The 26,082-nt window shown below is 26.8% G+C and overlaps 1 protein-coding gene across 1 annotated transcript in view; it reads right to left on the bottom strand.

The window, feature by feature from the left end:
• Nucleotides 1–15,491, bottom strand: part of LOC129613888 (islet cell autoantigen 1) — a 45,469-nt gene extending 29,978 nt beyond the window's left edge. Inside the window, exon 1 of the mRNA XM_055528197.1 lies at nt 15,130–15,491. Within this exon, the coding sequence (XP_055384172.1) occupies nt 15,130–15,208 (79 nt within the window). The 5' untranslated portion in view covers nt 15,209–15,491. The remainder of the gene's footprint in view (nt 1–15,129) is intronic.
• Nucleotides 15,492–26,082: the final 10,591 nt, after the last annotated feature.

Genomic DNA, 26,082 nt, shown 5'->3' with positions numbered 1-26,082 from the left:
AAAATACGACAATATCCAGGTAAGCATCGATCTAATAAACTTCTGGTTATCAGACTACCTCGGTACCTGCCAGGCTACGCAATACCTTGTAATTTTTTATTTTATTCATATTTCGTATAAATCTTCAAAAGTACAGGTACTTCTAGAAGGATTAGACATAGGACAAAAGGCATTAGATGGGGTTTTGCCTCTAGGCTACCAGAAAAAGCATTAATTCCATCCACCCTCTTCCTGCACCCCCGCGCAACAGGCTTTTCGACCGCTCTTTACAAAATGGTAGAGCATTCTGTAGAGGTAATTTTTTTTTACTTTTGGTAGTATAAGTATTCTATATAAATTGTTTTGGAAGTGTATTAAAAAAAAAATGAACAATTCCTCAAGAAAATTGTTAAAGTTAATACAACCTACATTGTTTTATAATAAGTATGTAGGTACGCCTTTAGTTATGTATTCTTTTCGCGATCTGCTGCAAAATGTATTGGTAAGCAAATTAAGGATAAAATTTAATAAGAAAGTGTTATTTTATTGATACATATACATTTTATATTTTTCCTTATTTCTTCCTGTATTAATATTACACAATACAAATAAAATTGGGGATAAAAGTAAAATATTAAAGTAAATTAAACAAAAGTTTAAAAAAATTAAGTTAGGATTTCAGTTTCTTTCGAGTATTAAAAATAAAGATAATTACAAATGTTTTTATTCCATAAATTTCTTGTGAGGAATAATAAATTCAAACTCAAATGGTTTAAATTTTTTATTCCTTCAAATTTAAGATATTATCTATAATTAAACAGTTTTTTAAATAAAAATTTCAAAGTTTTCTCAACGTTTTAAATTTTTTGGTTTACATAAGTAGAGACATCTTGTGGTTCAAAATTTATTACTATTATACAAAACCCATTACATATTTTTTTCTTTAAAATTTACCATAAATACGAATAGTCATGTAATTATAACCAAAAACAATAATAATTATAACCAAAAAATAATATGTGATTATATATTCAGAAGGGAAGTGAACGAAATGAACGATTGAACGAGATTTTATAATCGGTCAGTGAAAAAAATTGAAGTTCGTTCAGAACGAATCACTGAATGAACGATATTGCCCATGACTAATACGCATTACTCTATATAGTATTAGTGTTAACTGATTATAGTTTCACGCGTTTGCTTCGCATGGATTATATAATCCAAATACATATGTGCATGGATGTTAGTAGCGAATTATTTTATGCGTAAGCAGTACTCGTAATTGATCGCTTAAAGTGCTTATTGTCAAAGGTACATATTTTGCAATTTTATACGACATAACTCAAAACGAGGTTCTAAAATAAATTACTCAAAAGATACTAGTTCTCAAAGGAAATAATTATTTGTTTAATTATGTACTTTTTCGTAATTATTTTAGGAGCTTTTCTTATTTTAAGTTTTATCTTATAAAATATTAGGAAAAAAACATATCTATATGTATATTACGGGTGCGTTTTTGAAGAAAAAAATAAATTTAAAATATCTCACAGAATGGAACACAATTTTAAAACTACAGATGAGCTTGCAAGGCTTGCAATTCAAGCACACAACTTTTGTATTATTTGTTATTTTTTACAAATCACAAAAAAGTTCCCGTTACTTATTATTAATTTTTTTTTTCGATTTATTAAAACACAATTTTAATATTAATTGTCATTTTTTTGTTTCTGTTTGTTTTATATAATTGTTATAGGTTAATTTATTTATTTGTTTTGCTTTTAATAATTACAAAAAAATAAAAACTTAATTTAATTATTTATCCACTGTTATTTTTTATTTTTCAAATAATATTTAACATTCTTTTTTTTTTCGCTAAAAAAAAAAATTTATTCAAACTTAATTCTTTGACAATCAATTTTCCAGCACTCTGATTTAAGAAAGGAAAAATTAAGCCAAGTTATATTATTTTCTTGCTTTTACAAAAAAAAATATTTAAAAACAAAATTTGTTTTTACTTTTTTCTGTTTTTTATTTTAAATTAGGAAACCAATTTGCTGAAAAGAATTATTTTTGAGATTTTTATTTTTTTTAGAAATATTTTCACACGAAATTATTAGATTTTTACTCTTTTATGAAATATTTTCACACAAAATAATTTATTAGATTTTTACTTTATTTTTTAGAAATATTTCCACACGGAAAAATTTATTAAGCGATAATTTCAATGCATAAATTTTATACAAGAAACAAAAAAAAAAATTATTTTAAATGATTGTAATATTAGATTCTATTTTCATTATTTACGTAACATAACTCTTAGTACGACGGCTAAAGCCAACATGTGTGATTTACATAATAAAAAAAACAAGACGAGAAAAACAAAAAGTATATTTGGAGTTATATTGAAATGCGATATATAATTAGAAAAACAAAATAAAGAAAATAAAAGGTATCGCTTAATTAGTATTGAAATTTTGTCTATACTGGAAGAGGATATATAACTCACACGACTAGTTCAATATGAAAAATATCAAAAACATCTCAATATTATTTTAAGATTTACCATTTCTAATAGCTTACACTTAAAATTTTGTCATATTTTTAATGTGCTTTCCATTGAGAATTGAGTAAAAAATTTTCTTTTTATGTTGTCAATTATATGTGTCAATTTTATGTGTCACTATCTCATATTTGCAGAAATACACTTAAATATGTAATTTATAAACTTTCTAAAAATATTGTCATGTTGAGATACTTAAAAATTATGTATGCTAAGCTAGATTTGTTGGTTAATTAGTTTTAAGCAAAGTATATCTATTTCACAAGTAATTTCACTCTTCCAAAACCGTTATTTTTGTTATTTTCATTATTTTCAAAAAATTCCTTTTTTATTAAGAAATAGATAGTAATAAAAGTCTAGAAAGAAACAAATTATTGTAAACAAACGAATGTATCAAAAATAGTGAAATGAGATTAAAATAATTTATTTCAAAATTTTATTTTTATTTTAATAAAAAAAATTTTTTTAATTATAATGTTTATTTTTTTCATTTCACAAAAGAAAGCAATAGATATGAGTTTAAAATTTCATGTACATATGTATATACGTACTTAGGCATGTACTATGTAATGTACGCAACTATGACTGACAGAAATGCCCTGTCTGTGACGGAAGTGCCCTGGAATAGAGAGTAAGAGTTCATAGTTGGCGAATTTAGAAGTGTTCTCGTATAAGCTTTAGAGAGATCTTTTCAACGTCATAAATAATATCTTTATATCTAACAAGTCCCAATACTTAGAGAGAAACTTGAAAGCCCGACCTTATTTTATATGGGTTTTTTTAAATCGAAGTGGCTATTTTTTGAGAAGAAATATTAAAAAAAATTCACACTTATTATAAAACAGGTAAAATTTCGAAAATACATTTGAAAAATCAAGAAAATATATTAATATTTTCATTCATAATTATTTTAAAATTCTTGAAAACCAACAAGCACAACCTTCGCCTTCAACGTTTTATATGTTACTGATGAAAGCATTTCATTATTTTTAAGTGAACAGCTTTTTTTCTCATAGGGTAAGTTAACTCAAGATATGGGAAGTAGCTGTGGTAATATAGCTAATGAAAGATAATTATTAAATATTGATATGAATGCATAGTAAAGAAAAATTTAGAAGAGGGAATTAGAAAATAATATCTAAAATATAATCAAATATTATTTTTTAAATACAAATTTTATATGCACTTCTAAATTTTACCTCTATTTTTGAGAAAAATTTTTAAAACTTAATATATTACCTAAGAAAAACAAATTTTAAAAGGTTTTGGAAAAGACAATAATATATTTTTATGACCGGATTCGAATATCTTTTTTATAGCATTTAAAGAAAAAAACAGGAACGAAGCCAAAAATTCGTAATATTTCGTAAAAAAAATTGAGTATTGGGACTTGTTAGATGTAAAGACATTATCATAAATATTAATACACAAGATGAACTTCTTTCAAGTTTTTAATTAAAAAAAGTTAAAATTCAATCTTTTTCTACTTTACTACTATTCTTAAAGTTTTGTGTTATAAAATCATTAAAAACATTTATTTAAAAAAACTTTATTTATTTTTAAGATTTATTTTTTAAGATTTCAATAGATACGAAAAAATCGTAAATTTGTTTTTCGAAGTATTGAGTTGATCTTTGTGTATTTTTTTCAAATTTGACAAAATGTACATTTGATATTAACAGGATTGCATATTATGTATGTATGATGTGTCTCCTACTATTTCATTGCTATTGTTATATATTTTTCATTGCTATACTGTATTAATTAAATTAATATATTCGTGAAAATTATTGCATGTGTATTCTTTTAATATTAAAAGTTCATATAATTCTTTTTAGGTATGTATGTGAATTTAATTAAATTAAGAAATTTTTTAAATTTGGTAATTTTAGTGAAATTACGAAAATCATTCTCTCACGTGTGTTAATGGAGTATAAATTGTAAAGTTTTTAATATGAATAGATGGTTATTTTTTTTAATTTAGAGTTATTTTTAATTTTGTACATTAATTAGAAATTTTGGTAAAATGGATGGTCTTCTTTGCAATGTTAAAATTAATCGAAATGATTTAAAAGCTAATTGTTCTTTTGTTTAAAATTCGTACATGGAAAATGTGCAAATCTTGGAAAAAAAGAAATGCAACAAATGAAAAAATCGAAGTTGAAATATAAATGTAAAAGCAGTCTTAGGAGAATATCGATCAACAGAAAACTCTCTTCTATCGTAACGAACACAACTGCAACTAACGTAATACAATTGCGTCATCAAATTTAAACAAAAATTCACCTCTCTCTGGTATTAACAACCACGGTGAATGTGGAGCAGAAATATTCAAAAAAGAGAGTCATTTTTAAAAAAGTGGAGCTAATTTCTATATTTCATAAAAATACAATTTGGTTAGATGTCGCTACGTACACAGAAATCATATTTTTCAGAAAGCGAAAATAAAAAAAAAAACTTTTCTTCTTTTGGGCACAAAATAAACATAAAAAGAATAAAAACAAAACGTTAAAAAAATAAAAAAAAATTGAAATTTTAACGTTTTGAAGATTTTAAAAAAATATTTAAATAATTTTAAAAATGATGATGATGAAGTTGATGCTAATGATGTGGACCATTTTGTTTTTTATTTATTTCCATTTCATTGTTTTGGGACTCTTTAAAAATTTTAAAAATAAGTGCTATTACTCGTAGTTTCTCTCTATCCGTGTACCCATTTACAAAACTTAAGAAAAAAAACAGAAATTTCAATATATAAAATGGATAATATTCTGTATCTTTACCAGAAACTTACTTCTGTTGAAGAAAAGTTTTAGCTATCTCTCCTCTTCCTTTAAGAGCTATAACCCCTCAATGAGCCATTTTAAAGAAACCATAAACATTCAAATGCAGAAAAGTTGCGGCTGGCATTTTTACAGTGGCATAGCATAACTGAATATTAAAAAGAAATGTCTGCTAGAATTAACCGTTACCTAAAGCCCGTTACTTTTCAAGTTTTTGATATCAGTTTTCTTCTATAAAATAACTTGTAAAAATCTGAAACTTTTCTAGGTTTTAGATACTAATAAAAAATATTTTCCAACTCCACTCCATCACAAGTTTTCGCATCTACAAATGTATAAAAGTCGCTTTCGTGGCAACAATTAATGCCGCGCTACAAAAAATATAATTATTTTTCCAACTGGCCCAAATAAGCCCTGAATTCGAACATTATGTTAACACCTCTAGTTTTTTTTTTTGAAGCAGTTTTCTCACTTCGAAAATTGCTACTTTATAACCATTTAAAATTTAAACCAACTTTTTTAATTTCTTTAGCTACTTTAATAATAAGAAATCTTTTCGATTTGTAAAAAATTTGTTTTGTTCATAAAAAACAAATATCTATGAGTGAGTGTTTACACTTCCTATGACAAAATATGTACAAAAAAATAAAAACACAAAAAACATAGCGTCCTTTTGAAAAAAAATGTTGAAAATTAATTCATATGAACTGAATAATTTCAAGATTTTAAATCTTTTTAAATTTTTAAAAAAATATTGAATTGTATATTTATTATAAGTACGTGGGGATGTGCATTTCTAACGAAAATATTTGTATTTGTGTTTGTATTTTTCATAAATATATGCACACATAGGAAGGCTTTTTATTAAATTTTTTAAGGGAAATTTTTATTTTTCAAAAAAGAATTCTCATTTTCTATTTAACAAGAATATTGGTTCACGTCAGAAGTTATAATTTTAATATTTCATTTTTGTACCTCCTTGAATATTTTCATATATTCTGTAGTTGTTACGAGTAGTATATTTTTCTTAAAAACTGAAAAGTAAAAATTTCCCATCCAAAAAAAACTGAAAAGTAGAATTTAAAAAGCTAAAAAGTAGGAAAATAAAATGTTCACGTTTTTTTGTATGAAATTCCAAGTCTATAATAGTTTCTGGTATTATACATAATTTCGTTAGACACGCTTTTGTGAACAGTTTTTTGTTTTTAATTAGAAATTATATTTCTAAATATTGAACTGAAATTTTTTTTAAGAATAATTATCAATATTTTTTTAGGGTTTGACTGAATTTGACTTGGTTTGACTGAATAGTAAAATCGAAGTCGAAATTAACATTAAATGCCAGATTTTGTTTATTTTTCTTGAAAAAGTACACCGCGGTTGAACAAATAGTAAATAAAAAAAATTTTCTGATTTCAGTTGTAAAATTTTCGTGAATTATAAATTAACTTTAAAAAAAAAATGTAAAAAATTTATTATTGTTTTAAAAAATTTGTAAGAAAAAATTTAAAATGGAAGAAAAAGAAAAAAACTTTGTAAGGAGAAAGAGGTGTGTAATCCAAATTGTTGTTCTTATTTGAAAGAACGAACGGAAGTTTCCCACCATATGTACATATGTGATTATAATTTATATTAATAATTCAAAGAAATATTTATTTAATAGTAATTTTCAAATTAAATTTAATTCGTAATTTACATCATAATTTGTAAATTATAATTGTAATTCATAAATTTCTCAAGGTTGAAAAGAAAACATTTGTTTTTTATAATAAACTTATTTTATATGACATAATTTTACGAGTACCCGATTTTTTTCTAAGTGAAATTAGTTTGTGTTTGATAATATGTAGCCTGCATATAATATTTTAAATTTGTCTTTTTCATACCCTGCACTTCGTGAAGGGCATTTTCATTTTGGCATGGAGTTTGCTACCACTTGAAGGAGTCTGTTCAGGTATGGTCATGTATATACTTATATTCTTGCTCAGCGCAAAATTCTGCGTTGATTTAGGCATGTACTTATAACAACGAAGTATATGTAGCTACCATACAACCCAGAGTTTTTTTTAAATATTTCAAAAACTATTAGAAATATTGATATCAAATTTTGTAAAAGTGTGTCACGTTATGTTTTACATACATATATTTTAAAAATTTCAACGAAACGCTTGCACTGGTTCGGGTAGCAAAATCATACAAATCCGAAAGTTAATTTTGAATATTTGGAAAAATATTAAACCTACATTCATGAAATTCGGCAGTCAAGTATCAAATTTCAGGTCAGATATATATCTGAAATTTTGATGGAATTGCTTGGCAAGTTCGTCAAACTGCCATACAACTCCGAAAGTTAACTTTAATTATTTGGAAAAATGTTAAAATTAAATTCATGAAACTCGGCAGCGAATGTCTACTTTGGTGAAATAGCTCGACAGGTTAGGGTAGCTGCCATAGAACTCTAAAAGAAAAATATTTGGAAAAATATTCAAGCTAGATTCATGACACATGGCATTTGTGTCTCCAATTTCAGACTAGATATATTTCTGAAGTTTTGATGGAATAGCTCAACAGGTTCGAGTAGCGGCCATGCAACTGCGAAAGTCAATTTTAAATATTTGGAAAAATATTAAACGTAGATTTATGAAACTCGGTTTTCGAGTGTCCACTTTCTGGTCAGATATATATCTGGAACTTTGGTGGAATTGCTTGGCAGGTTCGTCAAGCTGCCATACAACTCTGAAAGTTAATTTTAAATATTCAGAAAAATGTTAAAGCTAGATTCATGAAACGTGGCAGTCGAGTGTCCACTTTCAGGTCAGATATATTTCTGAAGTTTTAGTGAAATTGCTTGACAGGTTCGGATAGCTGTTATACAATTAGAAAAGAAAACTGGACAGCCATAATATCCGTGAAGTTTCTATTGAGTGATTTGACAGGTTTGAGTAATTGCCATTTAGCAATCAAAGTTAATTTTAAATATTTCAATAAACAAATTTTTAAACCGAGATTGTCAAGGTATTATTCAGTCGGTTTATACCGACTGAAACGTTTTAACTTTTTTTTATATAATTACAGTTTTCCTAGAAGTAATAAAATTAAAAGAAAATGGCTTGGAATTATTAATAAAAAAGTTTGCATTTCAAATATTTAACCAAAATTTTATGTTATAAAATAAATTTATTTAAAGAGAAAAAAAAATAATGAGTTTTGTTTTAATTTGATTTTTTTTACGGATATTTAAAATGAAAAAATATTTTGAAATATTTTTTAGTTTTTACTTTAAAAAAAATTTAATTTATCCTTCTTACAAACTACACATATTTTATAGTAGAGCCCAAATAAGAAAATAAAATAAATACACTCATGTTACGACTTTGGGAATACTCGGAGCAAAGAAAGGGAAAAATTTGGGTTCATTGTTTTTTCAAGATGCTCCTTCCTTTAATGTTTCTAATTGTTTCTGATAGTTGGTCAGTATCATCAAACGCATGGGAAAATTCAACTCACCCTGATATTCTGTTGCCTCCTTCTGTCAACAAACAAAATATTCGGCAGTCACCTCTTCCAATACTACGATAACTAAAGAACGAATTTATGAAGAATTGATGAAATAAAAAAAAATCTTTCTGACAGTAAAGAACAAATACGTGTTTTAGAAGAAAAAAATTATACTCTTTCTAACAAAGTAAACACTTTAGAAAATAAAATACTTTTTTTGGAACAAAAACATTTTAATGTTTTTATTCCAAGTTATAAATAATGTTATAAAAAAACAATTTATCTTTTCTCAAATGTTATTGGAGAAAAAGTACAAGAAGCAGAATTGGATTATTGTTGTGTTAAAACTTGAAAAAGCTTACTTTTTGAACAAAAGTGCGAGAAAACGAAGACGTTTTCATTTTTTAACTACGTTTCTCTTTTCAAAGTTTTTTCAAGTTTTATAACAGGCAGACCTAATATTTCTAGTAAAATGCTAAGGTATTAATACAACAAATTGTAGATTTGTCATGTTTTTTATTTAATTTTAGTGTCGAAAAAGGAATTTTTGTAAAAGTGTTAAAAATGGCTATTGTTCTACCTTCACAAAAAAGGTGGTAAAAAGAGTTTGAATATTTATTGGCCTGTTTCTCACCTCTCTGATTTTTCCAAAGTTTTTAAAAAAACTGTTAAATTCAGAATTGGGTCGTTCTTAGATGGCATTAATTATTTTATTAATTCAAAATTCGGTTTTAGAACAGATAGAAGCATTGAAAATGCTTTGTTGAAGCTATGTGGAGAATTGTACAACTGTTTAAATGTTGGTAGAACCGCTGGTGCTTTGTTTATTGATATAAGAAAAGCTTTCGATATGCTTAACCACGATTTGATATGTAATAAGTTGTATAAGCTCTAAGCTGTTCTTAGAGATTTTTTTAATAATTAGATTGCTTCTTACTTAAGTTGTCGTAAACAGAAGGTGGAAATTGGTTACATATTAGGAATGGACCGTATTATAAACGCAGGTGTTCCCCAGTGTTCCGTGCTTGGGCCTATTTTGTTTCTAGCGTAAACTCATTGTTCGTTCAGCCCTTTAACGAAAAATTACAGCTTTTGCTGATGACACTGCGATATCGTATTCGCCTGTCAACTATTTTTTACACTGATATAATTATGATATGGAAATTTTGCTTTGTTGGTTCTTCTTTCATAAACCAAATACATGATGTTTTATCTTTCATGGCTGGTAAAGGATGATTTACGTATTTTGTATCATTCACCTGAGCTTGAAAGAATATACTTAAATAAAATATGCGGACATTCTTTCGGGCTTCCAGTTTTTGTTGAAGCTGTTGCATGCTGTAGTAAATGTTTTAAAATCAAATGTGCTGAAAATTTTAAATATTAAGATGTATTACTGGACTCGAAAATGAGTTGGAAATTTCACACTTCATTTTTGAAACAATATTTAAACGGAGTTATAAGGAATTTTTTTCATCTAAGTTTGTATTCTCCTTTGTTTATTTTGCAATTCATTTATATTGGCTTTTTTCCAAAACAATCCATAATAGATATCCAGGTGTAAAATCAAAACTTCAGTACGGTTTAGCTTGCTAGGGTAAAACTTACTTCAACAAGATTGACTTGCTCTTGATTAAGCAAAAACATGCAATTAGGGTCATCTGCTGAGTCATTCGTCGCACACTTAATTTTAAATTGTTTCTTATGTTTACAAAGTTTTGAGATTATTTTTTAAAAATTCAGCTTATGGTGCACGGAGGTTGTACAATTGTTACAATCCACTTGTTAATAATAGGCATCTAACAATGATACCAATGTCTTTTAAGTCCCACTTTTCACTATATTACAGCGCCTTGTTTCTATAACAATCTACCTGAATTTTTGAAATGTGAGAGGAGTCCGCCAAAGTTTTCTAAATTTCTCAAATCGCGGCTTTTTTCTTTGAATTGCTGTGAGATTGAATTAGTATCATAATAGTGTTAATATAAAATTATTGTAAGCGTCCTATAATTTAATATAATTTTTGCTTTTTGTTTTTAATTTTCATTTTTCTGTTTTGAATTTATTTTGTAAATTTTTTATCAAATCTTTCATTAGAAATTAATTTTGTAAATTTTTTATCAAATATTTTTCGGCCTTCGGTTTTGGCAACATTTTGTTTTAAACTATTTTTCCTATAAATTAATAAAAATCCCCCTCACCCTAAAAATTAAATCAGTTTATTAATCTGAAGACGCATTCGATTCTCGAATGAATAGCAGAACGTCCCTAATTATTTCATTTGGAATTTATGAGTTTTCGTAGCATTCTTAATAACTATAATTAAGTTTTTATTTACTTTTTACCGACCGTATTGTGTATACAATAGGTAGGTTATGTGATGGCAACAAATTTTGCCATAGTAGGGTAAACTATATACACTGAACGAATTGATAGAATTTCTTGAAATTTGATATTTGAGTTCTGGTTCTTACTGAAACTAACTAAGCATTTCAGAAAATTCGGGTAACCCAAAGCGAAATTCTACTAAGAGCCAAATTTACATTTTTCTAGGTATGTTAACTATAAGCTTACTAATGTCCTAAAAATTGGAAATAAGTATTTAACAGACATTTTTATATTCTGTAACATTTTCACTTAACTAAACAATACACATTGCGGTCGGTTATGTGCTAACCACACCAGATTTTTTTATTTGATAGGGTATTTTTTTTCAATTTAAATTTTTAAAATTGTTTTATGCTAAAATAAAAGAGAAAAAGAAGAAAAGGAATAGGAAAAAAAAATTTTTTTTCTCTAGTCTTATACATAGTAATAATTTGATAAATTTAAGCAATGAATTTTGGACATTTAGAAGTACATACATAAATATTTTTTCTTTTTTCTTTAAGTTCTTGTTTTCGTTTAATATTATTAAAAAAATATATTTTTTATAACTTTTTGGATTTAAGAATTTAAATATAACCATAAGCTCCTATAATGTACAAACATGTTAATATTTTTGTATTTGTGTCTATTGAATAAGTTTGTACAAAAAATGAGACTATATAACATTATTTAGTTCACCGGTGAGCGGTAAAATAATTTATTTGGTGTTTAAAATTTAATTTTAATTGAAATTTAGTAAATTTTTATATTAATTTTTTGTGTTATTAAATAAAATGAAGATTTATAATATATATAAATTTTTTCTTTTGTTCGTCATATTTGGTATGAAAAAAGAGAGAATTTTGAAAAAATAGTTCCAAAATTTATTTAAAAAGAAAAATCACTTAATAAATTAGTAAGATTTGGTGTACATTTTAAAGTTCTAATTGTAATCATATTTAAATAAAATAAAAAAGTATATTTGGTTACCTTCATATAAACAGAAATGCCCCGAAAGTGTTGTGTCGAAGGCTGCAGAAACAATAGTCTACGAAAAAAGGAGAACGTAAATGCTATACCTAAATTTACTTTGCCAAAGAACGAAGTTATCAGGCACAAATGGATACAAGAAATAGTTAAAAGCGATTCAACACCAACGAAGTATTTTTAATTTGTAAGAGCTTTAAATTAATATAAATTAATTTAATAAGTAAGTAATTAAATCAATTTAAATAAGTAAGTAATTAAATCTCTAATAAAAGAAAATTTAATAATTTTGTGTAATTTAGTTGAATACATACATAGGTGCATTTATGTCATAAAATTAATTGCTTTTCTCATCAAATATAACTAGTTTTAAGAAAAATGGGTTACAAATTTTATTTTTTTATGTAAATATGTTAGGTAGTTTTTTTTATGTATTTACTATTTTGGTTTTACCTTAAAAATATTTTGTTTCCTGTAATGTATTATAATGGAATTTGTTACCTGTAATAAGTAACTAGTTTGTAAGAACCAGAAATTTAATTTTGTTAATATTTAAACGAAATAAAATAATTTCTGCATATTTTTTGTATTTAATCGTTTTTCATTTTTCAAACATCGCAAATCACCATGAACATTTCTTATTTATTCGAAAATACCTAATATAAAATATATTTCTTAACAAAAGTTCGATGATCAATTTTCAATACACCGTACGAATGTATTAGTAAATTGTGTATTGTCAAGTCTGTGAATATAAGTGAAACTAAATTAGATTTGAGCGTTGATTTATATTGATCTTTCAAAATAATTATTTTAAATGAAATAAAGTATATCATTGACTTATCTAAAATGGAAATATGTGTTTTAAATTTATAAAGACAAGATTGAAATAAAAATAAATTCATGATGCTATTTTCTGTCAATTATTAACTACAAATTAAATTTTTTTTAATATCTGTGTTTTAAAAATTAATTTTTATAATTTCTAAAAATTATATACATATAATTTATACTTATTTTGTTTTTATTATTTTAACACTCAAATGTGTTTTTTAATCGCTTTCGATATTATGATATACCATGTTTGCCACATTGTACAGGACAAAGAAATGTTTTGAGCGCTTTTAAAATGCTTAATACTTATACAAACATACGAAAATAATGTTCCTTGTGCGCCTTTAAAAATACATTATAACAAAATAAGCATGCAACTCAATAATTGTGATGTGTATAAAGTTGGAAATAAAATGGTGTACTTCTTAACTCTTTTTATTGAGGAAGCGCTGTAATATAGTAAAAATATTGGTATGATTGCATTAGTGCATGTAAACCGAGACTCGAACTATTTCTTAAATTAATATACAAGTATCCCTTCTAAAATGCGGTACTTATGTAACGCTTTTTCAATATAGCGCGATTTGAAAAAAAAAATCGGTTTCAGTAGGACGCGAAATTTGGACTTTTATAACGCGATTTTGAAAGCATGTGTATTCATATTTGTTTTGGTGTAAACTGAGAATTTCCCATTTTTGTTTTCAAGACATGTGTGAGTATAAATACTGACTTAAAAATATTAATACAAAGCGAACTTTTGTTGATATTAAGCCAATGGAATGATAAAACTAGTGGCAGGAGCACAAGGTTCCACAACTAGTTTTTTATCCAACAACGAAAACTATGTTATAGAAATATATTCTGATGATGTTATTGCACGCCCACAACTTTCACGAAATAGGATGTTTGAAGACAGTAAAGCAGACTAATTATATTGGAGTTTGTTAATAACTTTTAGTTTTTTTTCAGTTTGTTTTTAAATTTTATAATATGTTTTAAATAATTTGTTTTTTTTTTTTTGTTTTTCGAAGTTTGAATTATTATTTTTATTTTTATGGTTTTAATTTTATAGCAAAATCTGAATTTTAGTTTTGAGTTGAAATATGTGTTATTCCTTATTAAATAAGTACTTTATTTTGTAAAAAAACTTATTGAAACATAACCCCCAAATTTATATGAAAACTAAATCTTATATAACGCGAACCACATATCTTATATAACGCGTTATACAAGGAATACCTATTGTTTGGTTTTAGGTTGAACTATTTCAAAACGGAATAATTTTTATTTGAAAGGCTCAGCTCATTGGCTGGTCGAAAATTAGCAGAACGGGTTTTAAGTTGTTAAAAATGCATGAAGTACGTATTTGGCATACAATCATTTGGAAGAGGCTTGCCTTTTTAAAGTCGTCCTCCATCTTTTATGTCTGCCCAAGTCAAACATTCCGTGAGGACCAGAGAGACGACATCATGTAATTCGAAGCTGTTCCTTACTAAAAGAAAGTTGCACTCAAGCCTTTGGGGAATGGGTCGAAGCACGTGGCGTTAGAAAATTAGCGTACGCATTTGGAGAAGTGACACCATGTAATGTGAAAATCGCAAATTTGCGGATGCATAAGTAGCAAAATTGCGACTATAAATTGGTACATACTTACGTTTTTTGATAGATTTCATTCGAATTTGTAAATTCGGGAAATACTAACGTTCGATAAATAATGCGAACTAAAATATTTTCGGGAAGTTCTGATGCAATAAGTTCGGAAGCACCCTAAGTAAACCAAATATTTCACTCTTATATTTTATTTTCGGAGAATTTTCAAAAATCCCAGCAAATCGATGCGCTTTTTTTACATAGCCCCAGCACAACATACGTTTGTATGTATGTAGTGCATATCCTATATAAAAAAAGCAAAAAAATAGAATGAAACTGTGTGCGCAAATTGGTTTAAATTATCGATTATAAAATGTTTGACAGCGCAAAAGTTAATATAAAGTATGTGTGTACGAGTACATACATCCACAAAATTATAACTCATAAGAGTTCATTTAAAAAAAGCAAATATTTTGTTTTTATGTATTCATGTATATGTTCACATATAATTTAAGAGACAACATATTTTACCATCTTCCTTTCCTCCTAATCTTCTTTGAAAGGTTTTTCTTGTCAACCAAAGTTGATGGCGTATATCTGTTTTCAACATTCCCCAATTTTTTGGTACTTACTTTTCTTTGCATATAGCACGATAATTTTTATATTTTCTCAGTTTTGATATGAATTTTTTATTTATTTATATATGTGTAAGCTAACACTAGATTCAAAAGTTTGATAATGCGAAAATATATACAATTACCAACAATTTGTATTCACTCGTATTATTTACATTATATTGTTTTTGCAATATCCGTTTATATTAACTTATTTTTTGAAGATGGCGGATCTTTTTAGTACTTCTCGGTTGATTTTCTTTTATTTTTGAAGACCAGATACTAATATTTTGTTATGAGCATGCGTTTAAAAATATAAGATGTACAGTTTAAGAAAATATCGAAAATTTTCAATTTAGTATTAATCCATACATACGTTTCGATTGTTCCACTGATTTTATCAAACAAAATTAGATTTTTTACAAAAATGTAATCATTACAACAAAAAACAAACGTGTACATTGAAAGAGTATGACATTTCGCTAAAATTAAAAATACGAAAGTGTTGTTTTTGTGAAAGTCAGAACAAGTGTTTTCAATCTGAGCAATCAAGTGTTTGCAAATATTTGATTTGCAAGAACACTGTGTTTTACTCACTACTATTTCTCATCAGATTCTCTGAAAAATTTGCGAATTGGCTTTGCTTCAGTCTTTCTCTATGCGTGTTACAGGAAACATAATCCGTGACTTTGATAATGCCCTTACAACATGAACTTTTCAAAGTATCACATTTCAAAAGTTTAGTAAAAGACCTTGACATTGTATACCTCTTCCTAAATGCGCTCTGTACGTAGTATATACGGAAAATAAAAGTAAATTGGGTATCGAAAAAATCAAGCACGCTTTCCTTATACATGTTATATAAATGTTGCCAGAAATAACCAATTAAATAATTTAGCATATATTTTCAGCAATAACGTGCTAATTATTAAGTTTTTTTTCCTAAAAGTTTTTAATAATGTGATAACGTTTGTTGAAAATTAACATTTGCAAAGAACTTTCAATTGAAATTTTCAAACAAACGTCCTAGTATGTATTAATATTGTAAAAATTGTATTCCAAAATGATTCCAGCAGTTTTTTTTAAATTTAAAAGTATTGAAAGCTCTGAGAAGATAGTACAATCGTATTAATACTTTTTATAAAGCATTAAGTAAGTCACGGTATGTCATATAGTTCTCCTTTTTACAGCACAATAGTTACGAGTACTAATGAATTAGAAACTAAAGGAAGGAACATTTTAAAAAACAATGAAGCCAAATTGTTTGTAGTTGTCTTTTTTTTCGTTTCCGCAATTGTCAAAGTCGTAATAGAAGCGTGTTTATTTATTTTTTTTTTTACTACTCTACTATAAATATATGTAATTTGTTGGCTAAAATTTTTTTTTAAAATAAAAATAAAAATGTTTTAAAAATCATATCTCCAAAAAAAATAAATTTAAACAGAAATCATTAATTTTTTTAATCTTTTACTTTATACATTGTAATTAAATATACATATTATATACATACGCATATTATATATTCATATTGCAAAGTATACGTGTATTTTAAATTACAATACTTTACAGCGCTTGAAAGTGAACACATTTATTTTTTTTTTGATAATTTGCACTGCTTTGGGAGTTACTTGCAAGGCACTTTTCGTTGATGAGCGGCTGTCAGTTTTATATTTCTTTATTTTTAAACTTTTAAAAGGCAAACAGAATGGAGAATGATGACGGTAAGTAACAAAAATTAGTTATGTTTTATAATAATACCAATTATAACTTAAATAACCTGTATTTGTAAAATGTTAACCATATTTTTAAAGTTGTACCAAGGACATCCAATCTAGTATAAAATTTTTCGCCAGAAAAGTAACAGTATATTTGTTTCTCCTTTTTTTTTTAGCTATATCTACTTAACTTAAATGTAACATGTACAACAATTAACCAATTTATTCTTAAACACTATGAATTATACACTATTTTTGGATTATACTGTTTATTCTTAGAGGGAATGGAAAGAAGATGAAATAAAATATAAACAAAAGAAATAAAAAAATAATGAAATTATCAAAACTTTTTTTTTGTTTCAAATAATCTGGCTTTTATGTAACATGCTTTATATTATTATATTTGTCTAATCATATGTACATATAATAGAATAGAAAAAAGTTAATACATAAAAATAATCAACAATGTGTTTGTAAATTTTGTAAATTTGAACTATTTCTCAATCTTCAATATTCTGATTTCGACTTTGCTGAAAAATTTACTTTTTTAAGAATATGAAAGAAAAAGTATGTTAATTCTTCAACCGCTTCATAATGTTATTTCAGTGCTATATAATGGTAATGCACATATAAAATGTAATTTTAAAAAGAAAAATATTGAAATTTCTCAATGCAAGGTTTTTAAGAATCTTAAGAAAACATTGTTAAATAATTTCAAGCTTTGATTTTTAAAAGAATGATTAATTTTGAAAAATATAATATTATTCTTTCCAAAAATTCAATAATTAAAAAAATTTAATAAAAATATAGGATATATTATTAAGTTTCTTTTTTTGTTGTAAATTATGTATTCACAATAAAATTATGAAATATAATATTGTGAAATAAAGTTTTTTGTTAATTAAAAATTTGTATTTGGTGTTTCAGTTATTTTTTTTTTCTTTTTTACAATTCACCGAGGAAACACAGGGTCTCCACATAACCTCGCCGCCCTACTCTATTTTGGGCTATGTTCTTAATTTCTGACCAAGTCTTCTTTGTACATTCTATTTCTTTCTGTATCGACTTTCTCCAAGTCATTCTTGGTCTTCTCACATTTCTTTTGCCCTGGGGATTCCATTACAGGGCCTGTCTAGCTACATCTGTTTCTAGGTGGGGCGATCCATTTCCTTTTTCTTATTTTTACATATGTCGGCCAGAAGACCCTACATATCATTCTGAGGCATCTGTAAGGGAAGACCTGTATCTTTTGTGATGTTGCTTTTGTTGTCAACCATGTCGCGTTTCCATATAGCAGATTCTAAGTAATTGAAGTTATCTACCTCCTCCATTGGGGTATCTTTATATATGTGGTTCTGGCTTGTTGTGTTCATCTTCGTCAATTTAGTTTTCTTTTTATTTATGGTGAGTCCTATCTCCTGCGCCGAGTACTTCAGTTTGTCTATCCCTACTTGCATATCTATGCAGAGTGTGTGAGAAGAGCTATGTCATCTGCGTAATCGAGATCCTGCAGCTTAGGTATCAGTCCCCATGATATGCCTTTGTGTATGTTGTTCACTTTTCTCTTGCACTCATCTAGAGTGGTGATGAATAGTAACAGTGATAACGGGCACCCCTGTCTTACACCAACTTCAGTGCTTATTGATTCGCTTAAACTGCCATTGTGTGCGACAACAGCTCGTGAGTTGTGATAGAGTGCCGTTATCATGTTTACAATTTTTGTGGGAGCCCTGTTTCGTTACGGGGCTGCTCCATTCGACTGTTTGCTTTGCTATTATTCTTAATGTATTGGACTGCCCAGTACAGCCGCGATATCTTCTTAGGACCAGTATCTTGTTTAGTGAATTTAGCAGCGTTATTTCTCTCCATCTATTTATTTGTTCTTGTGTTGTTGTTAGTAGCTCTGTTTGTTCTTGATAATATTTCTCCTACTCGGGTTTCTTTTAGATAGGGTTTGAATTTCTTTGAATAGTTTTTTGCTATCATTTCTGTCAGTGACTTGTTGGGCCCGGAGGGCTATTGCGCTATAGTATTCCCTTTTATCTCTTCTGGCTATTTTCTTGATATTTTTGCATGTTTCTTAGTGTCTATGTCTTGTTTTCCATCTGTGAGCATCGTTCTTCTTAATTGCTCTCTTAGTTCTATGGCCTTGATATCCCCTGGACTTCTTCCCCTTATTTTCTACAAACATCTTGTATATAAGCTCTGTTATAGGATCTTGTCTTCTCTGCATCTGCTTTCCTTCAGGTTCTAATATCTTGTACATTTTTAAAAAATAAAATAACTATTTACATACATCATGTGTATTTATGTACAGATAATACAAACACAGTAAAACACGGTTAAGTGGAAATCGATCAGCCAAGAAAATTTTGTCCACTAAAGCGTGTTTTCCACTTATACGAATTCGACTTAAAAAATTACCTCCAATGTCAAAGAATTGAATTTATTAAAAACTGGTTCTAAATTTTTCAACACTCAAAATTTGACAATGACAGAAACTAAAATATTTTGTGTAGCTACATAGTGTTGCTTTTCTTATTTTGTAGTTGAGAGTGTAGTTTTTCATTTTTGACATTTATGCTTAATAAAAACAGGGATGTGCAGTTAACCGAATAAATTTACATATTAAGTACTCGTATTACATGAGGGAAAAAATATATGTGCAGATAAGCGTTTTGTGCACTTATCCGAATTCCACTTAAACGAATTTTTTTATATGAAAAAATCGAAAAAAGTACAAGCCACGAAAATTTGATGCAATTAAGCGTGAAATCCACTTAAGCGTGATCCACTTAACCGTGTTTTACTGTATATATTTTATACCTAATTAACATTTGCCTACACATATGTATAGTCTATAACAATATTGCTTATCTATTTTTTGCTCTACGATTTTTTTTCTGAAAATGTTTGGTTCCGACTATAAAAATTGAAAAAAATTTTTTTTATTCGTGTTGAACTGTCTTGTATTTTTAATGTCCATGGTTAAACCTGCAACACAGTACAGATAATTCTTAAAATGTACCTTCTACAAACTTTCCTACAAGCCAAACTAAAAGAATAGCCGGAAGAATATTGCAATTTATTGCAATAAGTGGAACCATCCTATATTGAGGAGCATAATATCGACATCTGTAGCTCTAATGTAAAAAATTAATTAAGTCTTTGTTGAGTTTTTCCTTTTTTCTTCCCTAAGTTTTGCTCATTTTCTTTTTGGTATGTGAAACAATTTTGCTAATTTTATTGTTAACTTTATTATTTTAAGTTTTAATGTTTTAACTTTTTTTATTTTTTATAATTTACCGTTATTTATAATCCGTTTTTTTCAAATTTTTAATGTCGTTTTTCTTTTAGACGACCCGAAGTTGTAAAAGTCTAAAACTTTACGGCTTTCAGACTCTAATAAATAGTTCTCCTCGTTAGTAGAAAATTTGGACACAAAGATGAAGGGGACCCAGATACCTGAGGACGACAAAGAATCGGTCTCAGAACGGGATCCCGCGGCCGTTGGCGAGTGTAGTAATGCTTTGAATAACGCAGAGAAATCTTCGCCACTCCAAAATGGCATCGGCTGCGCTTTTTCTCCATCTACGACGGACGGACCGACGAATTCCGCGCTTCTTCATCCTCGCAGTAATCTGATGGAATTGGTGGACCAGGGACAGTCTTTCAGCACAGGTCTCATCATTGCGGGCGATGCCAATGCACATCACGTGATCTGGGGGGCTTGGATGATAACACGAGAGGTGAGTCGCTTTTTGATTTTATCTTGAGTAATAACCTCACATTATGAAAAAGAAGCCCGCTTTCGTTACTAAAAAATATCGCCAAAACATTCTTTTTCTGATTATCGAACATTATTTTTCTGATTATTCTTTCTACACAGAATTTGAATTCGTCGTTACACGGAATCACCACAATCAGAACGAAATATTAAAAAATTTCTATAATTTGTGGAAGAAATTTTTTTTCAAAATTCTAAGTTTTATTAAATTACTTAATAGATAAAATAAAAAACATCAGTTGTTGTACGAGATAATAAAACTTTAATAATTTTGCTTTTACATTTTCTATAAAATTTCCCGCAAAAAATTCAATGGGGATTATTAATTTTTATTAATAATATTTTTATTATTACTTTTTGGTTTACACTGGCAGCAATTTTTATGTTGCAGTATATAAATCATGTTCTGTGCTGGCTCCAAAAATTATCTGCTACTCTCTGTCCATATAGTATAATATGACTATGGTCTGTCCATGTATTATTATTTAAATTACTTCATTTTTTAAAGTGCCTATGTACAATAATTTGGAACAGGGCTGTTGTTTGGCTCTGATTTGAAAATTTGCTTCAGTCGGACCCGAAAAAATATTGTTAATTATTTTTGAAAAAATTTTTCAGTAATAAAAAACTTTTTTGCAATATTTAAAAATTTTTTGAGAAAACCTTGGTTAACGAAATTATGTACATACAAAAACTTTTTCCTGCTAATTCAAAAGCCGCCACCTATCTTTTTATAGTAGTTATTCAATTAGTCAGTTCAAGCGTGAAATAACCAAACTTAGAAAAATGCAGCAGAAGAAATATGTTTGTATAGAATTTTTACAATAGATGATAATATTGCGATTTTGACATTTTAATTGAAGCCGACCGAGTATATGGTTGAAAATTTGAGAAACCTATTCAAAGCTCCATCAGTTAAGCGTATTGTAGTGCAGAAGCTAAAAGGGTATTTTCTTCTGATAATTTAATTAAAACTAAATTGAGAAACTGCTTTTATGTTGAAATGGTGAGCAACATTTAAAATCAAAAGAAATTATTTAAAAATATTGACGCGAAAAGGTAGGAACCAAGTTGTGATTTTATTAACTATTAAACTTACAGTAAGAAAATTTGAAGTACTCATTTTTTAATTTGAAATACTCTTTTTAAAATAGTGTTGAATAAGGAAATCTACATTTGAGAAAATGAATAAGGCACTAGAGCCTAAAGCCCTAAACTTTAAAAAATGTGTAAACGTATATGAAGTTTCATGTAAAAAATATTTATTTAAGTTTAAGTTTCTATTGCGATATTTTTTAATTCGAATGTATTTATTAATTTGTTTATAATTTTTGTTCAAAGTTTTGTTTTGTTTTTCCGATTTGTTTTTGTATTCGTTAGGCAATAAATTGTATTTTTATTATGAAATATAGGAATTGGCTCCACTTCTTTAGAAATGGCTCCAATTTTTGAATATTTTTGCTCCCCATCCAAAGAATCAAATGACAGCCCTGATTTAGAAAACCAATTAATTAATCAAAAAATATTCAACTTTCGATTGCATAAATACCTTGACATAACAAAAATATCAAGGCCAATCAAGTCTGCCTGCACCCTTAAAGTATGTAATTGAGTCTAATGTTCTCCATACGTTCAATTTCGAAATTTTGACTTAAGAGTACTTTATACATTTTAAGAGTGCCTGCTTTACATATATGTATTCCTGTTTTTGCTTCTTTAATTTAGGAAATATTCAGAGTAGTTTTTGCTCTAGTTTTCACTTTTTTCGTGATTGTTTGTTCCATGCAGGACTTCTTTGTCAATGCAGCACGTACTTATCAGGCCACCAACCTCAGAGATTAAATCAAAAATAAATTCCAAATTTATACCTAGTTTATATTGAAGCAGTGTCGGAAATTGATAAATATTTTTAGCTCTACTGATTAAACATATTTTGAAAATGTATTTAAAAAAAAATAGCAATTTTAACGCAGCGAACCTTAATAGATTCAAAGAGATAAATTTTAAAAAAAAAATTAAAAAAAAAAGTAAAAAAAAGTTATTATAATCTAAATACTTTTAAAAGCATACAAAAAAATTTAAAAAAAATTGATCGGAATATATAACATTGCTTTGAAAATATTAGATTGAAAATAACGTTAAGAAAAGTTGTTAAACGTACTCAGTTCACAATATTTCGGAAAATAACTTCAGCTTGGTGGCCGGATAGATACTTCGTCTGTTTGGGATAAAACTTGAAAAAACTTCACAAAGAGAAACAATGACGAAATTTCTCGCAAAAAGAAAAAAATTTAAATTTATTTAATAAAAGTAATAAATAAATTAATAAATAAATTTATTTATTTCTCATTTAAAAAAAAATAAACCAGACAGAAAACTTGAAAAAATTTTTGAAAACTTTATGAATATGTGAAACGTGAAATTTCAAAGTATTTATCAAAAATAAACAAATATTTTTTGGTTATACCAAAAACCGAAAGTTTTGGTTTTTTGTTATACTTAAACATTAAAAACTTAAACAAAACCATTTCTGAACCCATTTTGGTTATCTTATTTTTAATTGAAAAGTTTTGGAAAATAAGTTATTGTTGATGAAAAAAGTTTTTTTCGAAAATAAAACCTTCTTTGGTGTAACAACAATTATTCTCAATCCTATAATTTTTGTTATTATTTTCTTATTTATTTAAATTACCAAAATTGCCAAAGTTCTAATTGTCAAAACCTAATACCAACGCACATGTACTTGCAAACATTATAGTTAGTTAATGTAAATATTTTCCCATACATAACTTTCTCACAATATTTTAGTAGGAGTAAAAATACATTTATTTTATTTGTTAATATTGTACTTTAAGTAAATTTGAAACCTATATGATACGTAAGTTAACATGGGAAAATTATGAATTTTATAAATGCGTAAAATCGCTTACTAATCTACATATTTCTGTCGGAAATAATTATATTTAGCCAGTATAATTTTTGTATAAATAGGTCAGATTTTTAATAAATAAATTAATTAACTTCAAACCAAGCAACGAGAAATTTTTTCACTGAAACTAGCTAACACATATCTTACAACAAGAAAAACAGATGTTTCGACAGCTGTAAGACTTTAAGTTTATAAAAACTTTCTAATACCGGACAGAATTATATGCATTACGTTCCTATGTAGACAGAAATTGTTTTTTTTTTTTGACTGATTCTGGACTGATTACAAACAACCAGGAATAGATTCTGTTTTGCTGGCAGCAGTATTGTTAATTTGAACTTGTAGTATTTCGTCTTAAAAATAGTAGTATGAAGAGCTTTAGCGTTTAGCAATTTGGAGTTATCATTAGTACCAAACAAATAGTAAGGCATCTGACTAAATAGATGCTTAGCAGGAAATGCTTGCGTAAAAATGTTTTTATATGTTTATTTTAAAAATGTTAAATGTAAAATCAAGTCACCCAAATGAGCTACGCCTACGCAACGTGTTGATATTTTCGACCTTGATAAAGGTAGGTACATTTTGTTTTTGGTTTTTTGATAGTTTCTTTTTGTGTCACATTGATCTAGTTATTGTCAATTCACATATTGCGTAAAGCATGAACTTAAAAAACAATATAAATTTTTTTTGGAAAATAATTTTTAATTTTGAAGAACAAAAACTCTATATACCAAAAAATATTTTTAGGTCTTCTTATTTTTGTGTAAGTGGTGCTTTTAACAATACAATAATGGCATTTTCATAAACCAAATAAAATGCAAATAATAAAGGCAAAATAGTAGTAAAAATGGCTTTGAAGTGGTATAGAATGCCAAAATGTAGTAAAATACTATAATTGCGGTAAAATTAACAACACTGGTTGGAAGCGATATTGATTTTAATTTAGGTGCTCTTAATGGGGATCCAAAGCTTTCTTCAAATCCCTAACCTCCACAATTTTGTCCGGGAAATCACAATGTACGTGCGTATTATGTAAATTATATATTTCACAATATGCCCAAAACTTTGACTATGGAATTGCTTTATACTAGGGTATTATATATGAAGGTACATTTATTTTATATAAAAATTATAATTATTTTTTTTTTTTTTAAATTTGAACAAAATTTTTTACTTAATTTTTTGCGCTCTTTTTTTCCTTTAACGACCGAATCAAAACGAAATTATTATTCTTTAATTATTCCCAGAATTAAAACTTAATAAAACAACATTAATCAGAACAAATAATTAAATTTTGTACAGAAAAAAAACGCCAAACATTTTTGAGTCGTAATTTTTTATTCCTTACATTTGATTAAATCTACTAATGGCAGTCTATCTGCGTTGTCTGACATGGCAATTTAAGAACAACATAAAAATATACGTAATATTTTGTACATATTTACCTCTGCACATATTAATATTCAATTATTACATTATTTTGAAATATTATTGCAACTAATGTCAAGTCCCAATACTCAATTTTTCTTACGAAATATTACGAATTTTTGGCTTCGTTGCTGGTTTTTTCTTTAAATGCCACTGATCGTGTCATATTTTTTTCTTTTTTTTACGTAAAAAAGAGTTTAATATTTTAAAAAATCTCAGGATATTATACACATTTTTTAAAAAGCTTCCCATTTAAATTCTATTGCACGAAAAAGAAAGAAAGGCAGGAGGAAAGAAAAAATGATAAAAAATTTGAAATTCATATTTCAGTATGGTTTCAAATGTTAACGAGGAAGGATGTATGATTTTTCATGCACATTTTGTATTTCCCAATAAGGTAAGTTGAGTAGTGTCGGCTAACAAAAATGTTAATAAAAGTAATATAGGTTGACACATTTCAACAATTTGAATTATCTCATTTCGGTTATTTATACGTTACTTATAAAATTGTTTCAAATAATTTCAGTTAGTTTTTAAGTTATTAAAAATAAATATGTATGTACCTACTTCTAATAAATTTTTTTCTAAATAATTATTTTAAAACTATTTCAAACATGTTATATTGAGTGCTTCAAAAATTTTGCATATTTTATTAGCAGGTAAACAAGAGCAATGTCTATTTATAAAATGTCCCTGCATATGTATGTATGACCGATCTTAATTCTGAACGGAAAGAATATTACATAAATAACAAAAATTTTAAAATACCTGTTTTTTTACAGTCGGAATTTTTGAGTCATTTGGTAAAATACCATTTATTTCAAAAATAAAAAAATATTCAAATCCGGTCATAAAAATATATGATTGTTATTTCCAAACATTTTAAATATTTTTTTTTCTTAGGTAATTGATATAAATGATAGTAAGTTTTTAATATTTTTTCAAATAAAAATAGAGGTAAAATTTTGAAGTTTATATAAAATTTGTATTTAACAAATAATATTTGATTGT

The sequence above is a fragment of the Condylostylus longicornis genome, unplaced genomic scaffold, assembly GCF_029603195.1.
Source record: "Condylostylus longicornis isolate FDR11 unplaced genomic scaffold, ASM2960319v2 ptg000094l, whole genome shotgun sequence".
Taxonomy (NCBI): Eukaryota; Metazoa; Arthropoda; class Insecta; order Diptera; family Dolichopodidae; genus Condylostylus; species Condylostylus longicornis.
This window is presented reverse-complemented; position numbering and strand designations above follow the sequence as displayed.